The sequence below is a fragment of the Manacus vitellinus genome, unplaced genomic scaffold (assembly GCF_001715985.3).
Source record: "Manacus vitellinus isolate BGI_N305 unplaced genomic scaffold, ASM171598v3 scaffold_32_pilon, whole genome shotgun sequence".
Taxonomy (NCBI): Eukaryota; Metazoa; Chordata; class Aves; order Passeriformes; family Pipridae; genus Manacus; species Manacus vitellinus.
In genome coordinates, this window is record NW_021940460.1 from 6,865,876 (window position 1) to 6,873,215 (window position 7,340).

General features: G+C 60.5%; 1 protein-coding gene across 1 annotated transcript in view; it reads right to left on the reverse strand.

The window, feature by feature from the left end:
- Window positions 1-845: 845 nt before the first annotated feature.
- Window positions 846-7,340, reverse strand: part of SPAG5 (sperm associated antigen 5) — an 8,779-nt gene continuing 2,284 nt past the window's right edge. Inside the window, exons 3-23 of the mRNA XM_029961362.1 lie at window positions 7,075-7,316; window positions 6,800-6,992; window positions 6,116-6,208; window positions 5,865-5,999; window positions 5,447-5,566; window positions 5,112-5,204; window positions 4,835-4,969; window positions 4,642-4,735; window positions 4,464-4,557; window positions 4,297-4,378; window positions 3,741-3,874; window positions 3,266-3,431; window positions 2,957-3,131; window positions 2,774-2,845; window positions 2,507-2,630; window positions 2,120-2,231; window positions 1,827-1,907; window positions 1,599-1,742; window positions 1,377-1,451; window positions 1,111-1,191; window positions 846-1,018 (exon numbers count right to left, since the gene is read on the reverse strand). Of these exons, the coding sequence (XP_029817222.1) occupies window positions 899-1,018; window positions 1,111-1,191; window positions 1,377-1,451; window positions 1,599-1,742; window positions 1,827-1,907; window positions 2,120-2,231; window positions 2,507-2,630; window positions 2,774-2,845; window positions 2,957-3,131; window positions 3,266-3,431; window positions 3,741-3,874; window positions 4,297-4,378; window positions 4,464-4,557; window positions 4,642-4,735; window positions 4,835-4,969; window positions 5,112-5,204; window positions 5,447-5,566; window positions 5,865-5,999; window positions 6,116-6,208; window positions 6,800-6,992; window positions 7,075-7,316 (2,565 nt within the window). The 3' untranslated portion in view covers window positions 846-898. The remainder of the gene's footprint in view (window positions 1,019-1,110; window positions 1,192-1,376; window positions 1,452-1,598; window positions 1,743-1,826; window positions 1,908-2,119; window positions 2,232-2,506; window positions 2,631-2,773; window positions 2,846-2,956; window positions 3,132-3,265; window positions 3,432-3,740; window positions 3,875-4,296; window positions 4,379-4,463; window positions 4,558-4,641; window positions 4,736-4,834; window positions 4,970-5,111; window positions 5,205-5,446; window positions 5,567-5,864; window positions 6,000-6,115; window positions 6,209-6,799; window positions 6,993-7,074; window positions 7,317-7,340) is intronic.

Consider the following 7,340-nt stretch of genomic DNA (forward strand, 5'->3'; position numbering starts at 1 on the left):
GCACCAGGGCTGTGGCAGAGGGCAGGGGAAGGTGATTCCCCCCCCTTGGGCAGGAGAAACAGGCCATTACAAACCAGAGCACTTGTTTGAGTGCTGCTATTTTGGGCCATCGCAGGGGAGGGAGGTGCCATGTGGTCCCCACGGTGGTGGGGAGCATCCTTGGGGTCGGGAACACCGGGATGGGGATCCCGCAGGAGCTGCCCTAGCAGGGAAGGAGGGAGGTGAGGTTGGAGCTGTGCTGGGAGCAGGGGAGCCCCTAAAGGGAGCCCCCCTCCATGCAGCAGCGGGGGCCAAGGGGGGGGTTGGGAGCAGGAGCTGGCAGAGCTCCCAGCACTGGCTGAGCCATGGGATGCTGCCTGCTGGAATCATGCTGGGCAGGGGAAACGTCCCTGTGCAACAGGCATGTGCCCACAGCCCGGGTATGAGGAGCAGGATCCAGCCTCTAGAACCATCCTGACATGACAGGCATGTGCCCACAACCCCTCGATGGGGGTGTGCAGGATCCAGATGATCCCACTGGAGGGGGAAGGAGGAGGGGGGTCGCAGAGGGAATCTAGGGCAGGAGGAGGAGGGGGGAGCCGGGGAGGGAAGCTGGCTCAGCCCGGACAGTCCGGCTGCTGCCGAGGCCGCAGGGTGGGAGCCTGGGGAATGCAGCGCCTCATTGAGAGCAAGCACTGGCAGAGGGGGATGTGGCCCCTGCCAAGAAGGAGAGGCCCTGGGGTGGCAAGGAGCTGTGCCCACGGCCCCGTGACGGAACAGGAGCAGCCGGCACAGGCTGGACAACTTGTCCCCACCCAGAGCACCAGGAGCTTCCTGAATCCACACACCAGGCAGGGTAAACGCCAACAAAACTTTATTCAATAAACAATTATAACATTAGGAACAGAAAGGTTTCAGGCTAGGGGTTTTGGGGCAGCGGCTCAGCAGCTTCCTTGCTGTCTGGCTTCAGGCCCAGGTACCGCAGCAGGCTGTGGAACTCCTGGCAGACCACTGCCACCTCAGGGATGGCTGACAGGACCTGGGGACAGCAGAAGCATTAGTGAGTGTTTGGGATGGGAGATGGTTTTACTGCAGTCACAATAAGGGTAAGCAATGAACCATAAACCTCACCTCTTTCATCTTCTCCTTCATCTCCTCCTGGGTCCTCAGCTCTTTCATGCGCTCTTTCTGGACATCACGGAGCATCGCTTCCTGCAGTGGGAGATGCCTGTCAGGAGCCTGCTCCAAACCTGGGCAGGGATGAGCCCAAAAGGGAGAGGGGAGCCCTGCCCATGTCAGGGGGGGTGGAACTAAATGATCTTTAAAAGGTCCCTTCCAACACAAACCATTCTGATTCTATGACTGGCACCAAGGCAGCCCCTTGGGGCTCTCCATACCTGTGCCAGGCACTTGTCATAGAGCAGCCGTTTCTCATCCCGTTTTTCCAGGAGCAGCAGCCGTAGTTTATCCACCTGCGAAAGGAGTGAGCACTGCTGAGATCACTGTGGGGAAAGAGCCCTGGGATAGGGGGGTGTTACAGGGAGCAAGGTTTGGAGAGCTCTTCTTGTCCAGGGTGGGATTGGTGACACAAGGAATCCTCAGCAGCCCCCTGGCCTCACCTCCTGCCGTAGCCAGACCCGGTCCTGGACGTGGGCAGTGTCCACCTTGGGCTCCTTGTCCCGCATCTCCTCCCACAGCACCTTGGCCTCTGTCTCTGCACGCTGGAGTGAGCGCTTCAGCTGGGAGACCTCTTCCTTAAGCATCTGTGGGGGGAGAGGAGTTGCTGAGAGGGGTCCTGGGACCAGCAGCCCCCCAGCGTGCAGCGCAGCTGTGCCCCCATCACACACCGTGACTTCCCCACTCTTGTCGATGAGTTTCAACATCTTCTCTTCCTGCTGTTTCACCACGTCCTGCAGCTCCTTCTCACTCTGCAAGGGAGGAAGAAGCAGTGTCAGGCAGTGCCCAGCCCTGGACACCCCCAGCACCCTGTGGGGAAGAGGGTTTTCTCGTGTTCAAGAAGGTCAGACGAGCCAGGAGCACCCATGGGGCATCACCAGATTTCTCCGTGTCCTAGATCAGCGCCCGTCCCAGTTCGGCTCTGCCCTGGGGTGAGCGCTGGCCCACTTCTGGCACAGCTCACCTCGATCTTGGTCCTCAGTGCCTTGTTCAGCTTGGCAATGGTGGCAGCCTGGACATCCATCTTCTCCTGGTTCTCCTCTGTCACCATCTCCAGACGGAGCTGCAAGTTGGAACTGGGAGAGGACAGTGGTGGTGAGCGGCTGGGGATCACAGCGGAGCACAGCACCAGGTACCAAACCTCTTTCTGGGCATCCCATCAGCCCCATGGTGTGAGAAGACAACTGTCCAAACCCAGCCAGCTGGAAAAAGCCCATCTAGCCATGGCACGAGAGGTCTAATCCAGAGCTGGGGCAAGAGGCAGACACAGGTAGGCTGCTTGCAGGAGAAGCCATGCCCAGGAGAGTGATGCCCCTGTCTGGCCTTTGATGTGAGCCCCTGCTGAACTCACATCTCCATCTGCAGTGCCTTGAACTCGCTCTGCTCCAGCTCTTGGATGCGGAAGCTCAGCATGGCAAGGTTGGAGACCACAGCTTTCAGCTCTTTCACGCTCTCCAGCAGACTCTCCTCAGGATCTGGAGGCAGGGAAGAGCCTTGTGAGTGGCACAGAGGGACATCAGCCACAGGGGACACAGAGGAAGGCATCCCTGCTCATCACTCTGTGCAGCAGCACTGCAGTTTTGCAGCAGTGTCCAGGGCACGGTGACAGCCCCAATACCTTCTGGCTTTGGTGTGGATGTGAGTTTGTCCTTGGTAACAGCACTCCCACCTCTGGTGGCTTCATTGGCATCTGCGAGAGGAGAGAACAGAGGCTGTGCCCAGCCCTGCACATCCCCCTAGCACGGGAGGGAGCCATCCCCATCCTCATGCCCCAAAACCCAGGCAGGGGGTGCCAGCTCACCTTTCCCTGACATGGCTTTCAGGACGCTGCCCACGAAGGAGCTGCCGGTGCAGTGTGGGGTGCGGTGTGCTGGCGTGCGGAAGGCAGGGGTCCAGGCACGCCGGGGTGTCTGCCAGCCTGTGGCCCGCCCTGCCGGGGTCCAGGCTTTGCTTCTCGACGGGGCATCATCGTTATCCTTCAGAGGGGAAGGAGAGCACAGCACCAGAGTGCAGCTTGTGACTGCCCCCAGCAAGCACAGGGGTCTGGAAGCTACGCCATGGAGAGGCACGGGTGTGTGACTGCCCTTTGTCCCCAGCACGAGGTTCCTACCTGCTCTTCTAGAGCGGCCTTGAGGCAGTCAGCAAGCTCCTGCAGCCGCGTGTGGCACTCTGCAATGTCCTTGGAGCACCAGGAAACTTTGCTCCTCTTCATCTGCACATTGAGGAGCTCAGCCTTGGTGCTCTCTACCTCCTTGCTCAGGGCAGCTTGCTCTTCCCTATGGGATGGCATCAGCCTCAGCAGGAGCAGCATATTCCCCCTCCTTGATGTGGGATGGGGACATTTCCCATGCCAGCCTCTCACCATGAACCAGCAATGGTGCAAATCCTACAGATTTGGGAAGCTTACCCCAAGATGGGGTCTCTGCTGGGCTTCTCCAAGTGTCTCCCACCCACCTGGACAACCACACTTGGCTGGGGCAGAAATGACCATAGCCATGGTCCCCTCTGTCTCCCCCAGCCCCCAGGAAGGGCTTGATTTCCTAAAAATAGAGGGGTTCAAGTGGAGGTGGTGAGTGGGGCAGTACCGCAGGCGTTGGTGGGAATCCATCAGCTTCTCATGCTGCCGGGTACGCTCCTGCAGAGTGGCCTGTGTGGAGTTCAGCCTGGCCTCCACCTCCAGCAGCTGCATGCGGGACATGTTGTTCTCCTGATCAAGGAACTGCAAGAGAGTGGAGGGACATGGCCATGAGCAGCCAAAGGGAGACCCAGGGGGGCCCATTGGGACCCCCAGCACAGACCCTCCCCTGCCTCAGGGTGCTGTTTCCAATCAAGGGCAGCTTTATCCCAGCAGATAACTCCTGGAAACCAGCAGCTTACTAGGGACATAGGACAGGCTGGGAGATGGCTCCATGCCTGCAGGGGAAAATTATCTCCAAGAGCTGCCCAGCCCCCTCCTGGGGAATCACCCGATGGGCAGGATGAAAAGCTGTGCTACGTGCGGGATGTCAACCCGCCCTCGAGGGCTCATCCCCCCTCTGCAGGAGGGCTAATCCTGCTCCTGGCCGGTTGCCAGCATTCTGGAGAGGCCATCATGGGGGCCAGCAGCACTTGACAGTGCGGGCAGGGTCAGGCAGCTCCTACCTCCCGCCACTCAGTGGCCTCCAGCAGCTCCTGGCACAGCTCATCACACCTCCCCTTCAGGGTCTTGTTCTCCAGTGCCAGCCTATGGGGAGGGGATGGAGTCAGGGGGTGCTGCATTTTGGGGGCAAGGGGCGAGAAAGGGCTCAGGACCCAGGGCTCAAACCCACTCGTCCATCTTCTCTTGCTGCTTCTTGTTATCCTGCTGCAGTGCATCCCGCTCCTGCTCCACACTGGCATGATTTGTCATCGCAGAGCTCAGGTCTGCAAGGGACAGAGCCGTCAGTGCAGAAGGACAGGGGCAGTGGGGATGGGGCGGCTACCAACCCCCATGTTACCCACCCCTACCTGTTTCAAGGCGTGAGTTGGCCACCGTCAGCTGCTCCAGCTGAGCCTCCGCGTTCTGCAGGGCCATCGAGGTCTCCTGCAGCTGGTGGGACACCTGTGGGGGCACAGTGCTTGTTTTAGGCTGCTCTTCCCCATGGGGTGCCCCAAATCACCCTGTGCCTTGGACATCACTCAGCACCAGGCACCTCCCTACCTCCTCCTTGGCTTGAAGAGCTTCATCTGCTTGCTGCCTCTTGGCATCCCGCTCCTCCAGGCAGCTCCGCAGCTTGCTGGGCACATGCTCCAGCACAGCCTTGCACCGGGACATCAGGGCCCTCACCTGCTCCCGCTGGGAAGGGAGACAGCACCAGGCAGCTCAGCATGGCACTGCCCTGCTGTGTGACCAGGGACAGGTCTGCAGTCGGGCTGCTCATGGCACAGAGCACTGGCAGGGCAGCAAGGGGCTGAGCCCCCCCCGGGACACCCCTCACCTCCACATTCATGGCTTTCCTTTCCTTCTGCAGATTTTCAAAGGTGACATCTCTGATTTTCCGGAAAGCCTGAGCCTCGGCAGACAGGGATTTCTGTGGGGTAGGAGAGATGAGTCAGCGGTGCCATAGTGGAGAAGCAACATTTAATGGCCAAGTGACAGCCCTGAGGCCAAATTTGCAGTAGCTTCCCAGCAGCAGCACCAGGAAACCTCTGGTGCACCCAAGCCCATCCAAGCCCATCGCAGAGCATCATCCAAGCTCAGGACATGGGGATGCCCTTCCAGCCCCCGATCACCCAGGTAGGGGGCAGCTGGGGGTACCACCCCACTCAGTACCTGCAGGTCGATGGCCTCTGCCAGCAGGGTGCACAGCTCTCTCTGGGAGGCCAAGCTCTGGTCACGGGCACTGATCTGGGCACTGGCGTGGGCACGGAAGGCCTCCAGGAAGCGATAGCCCTGCAAAGGAGAGGATGCTGCCCCAGGCATGCTGCTGCATGAGGGGCAACTCCTGGGAGCCATCTCTGCATGTTGTGCCAGCCTAGGACTCCTGCTCTCAGCGAGACACAGACTGCACCAAAAACCCATCCAGAGAGCTACATCTCCCCACGCAGCCACAGCACCCTTGGCCTTCCATAATGGGTTTTTCCCTTGGGATGCCAGGAGACCCTCACCCCCCAGAGAGGGGCAGAGACACAGGATGCCTTAGCAAAGGCATGAACATAGGAGAGACTGCTCTCAACAGCTCCCCCTTTACCTCCTCCTTGGCTCGTAGGGCTTCATCTGCTCGCTGCCTCATGACATCCCGCTCCTCCAGGCAGCTCTTCAGTTTGCTGGGCACTCTTTCCAGCACAGCCTTGCACCGGGACACCAGGGCCCTCACCTGCTCCCGCTACAGGAGGAGACAGTACTGTGAGACACTGGGGACAGCTGCCGTGGGTGCTGGCAGCGCCAGCATCTCTCAAAACCCAAGGGAAAGGGGAACCAGACTGACGCATCAGGGCTCACCTCCTGCGTGAGGGCTCCCTTCTCATCCTGCAATCTCTGAAAGGCGGCATCCACGAGGCCCCGGAACAGGAGGCACTGGCTCCTCCAGGTGGTCTAGGGAAGGGACAAGGACACTGGAGTTCCAGCAGCACTCCTGTAGCTGGCGCAGACAGCGCCAGGCACATACGTGTGCCCTGCCCAGCTGAGACCCAGCACACTCATTGCATGCAGCCAGTGAGACACACCACGTTCTTGGCAGCCAGCTCCAGCTCCTGCTGCAGATCCTGCTCTGCTCCCCGCTGCCGCTGCAGGGCCGCTGTTTTCTTCCACTGCTCGAGGTAGAGGTGGTGGTAAATCTCCTCCTCCTAAGGGCATCCAGCAGAGCAGAGAGGGCTTAGCACCAGCCCCACTCTACCCTGGGTCCAGCAAGAGCTGGTCAGCCATGACATCTTCCATCCTCCCTCTGCATGTGCCAGGGATGTTTCCCCCCACAAGGGTCCAAATCCAGCAAACTCAGCGGGTTGATCCGGGCGTGATAATGCAGCAACCGGGCATGTGATGCTGTGCTGCAGCAGCCCTGCTTTACTTCCACTCCACTGGGCTGAAGCCCAGCCGGGGTCACCGTCTCGCCAGCGGCACATGGGCACTGTCACGGCACCGAGGCTGCAGGGAACGGGGTGGCATCACCTCGGAGAGGACTCTTACCCCTTCAGGGCGGGTGATGTCCGTCTGTGTGATCGCGTCCCGCTGCTCAGCCGGCCCCACACCAGGCAGCAACCGCTGGCTCCCCTGCAAGCCCCGCAGCTGGAGCGCCAGGGCTTCGATGATGATGAGTGTGCTCTCCAGCCGCCCCTCCAGCTCTGCTCGTGGCAGGGTCTTCAGCTCCTCCGGGGGACAGCTGGGGACAGAGAGAGGGCTTAGGGCAGGGACAGCCCACAGGTGCCACAGCCCCAGCCAGGGGGGTATGTCCTCATACTTACCGCCAGAGCAAGGAGTCTGTTTCCGTAGCACTGTCCTTGGCACAGAGCAGGCCTCCCCCAGATCTGTTTATGCTCCTTTCCCACAGGTCCTGGATGGTCACGAAGGTGCCAGCAACCCCGCTGGCCACAGGGGTCGTGCTGGTGCCAGCCACCACGCTGGCCACAGGGGTCTTGCTGGTGCCAGCCACCACGCTGGCCACAGGGGTCTTGCTGGTGCCAGCCACCACGCTGGCCACAGGGGTCTTGCTGGTGCCAGCCACCACGCT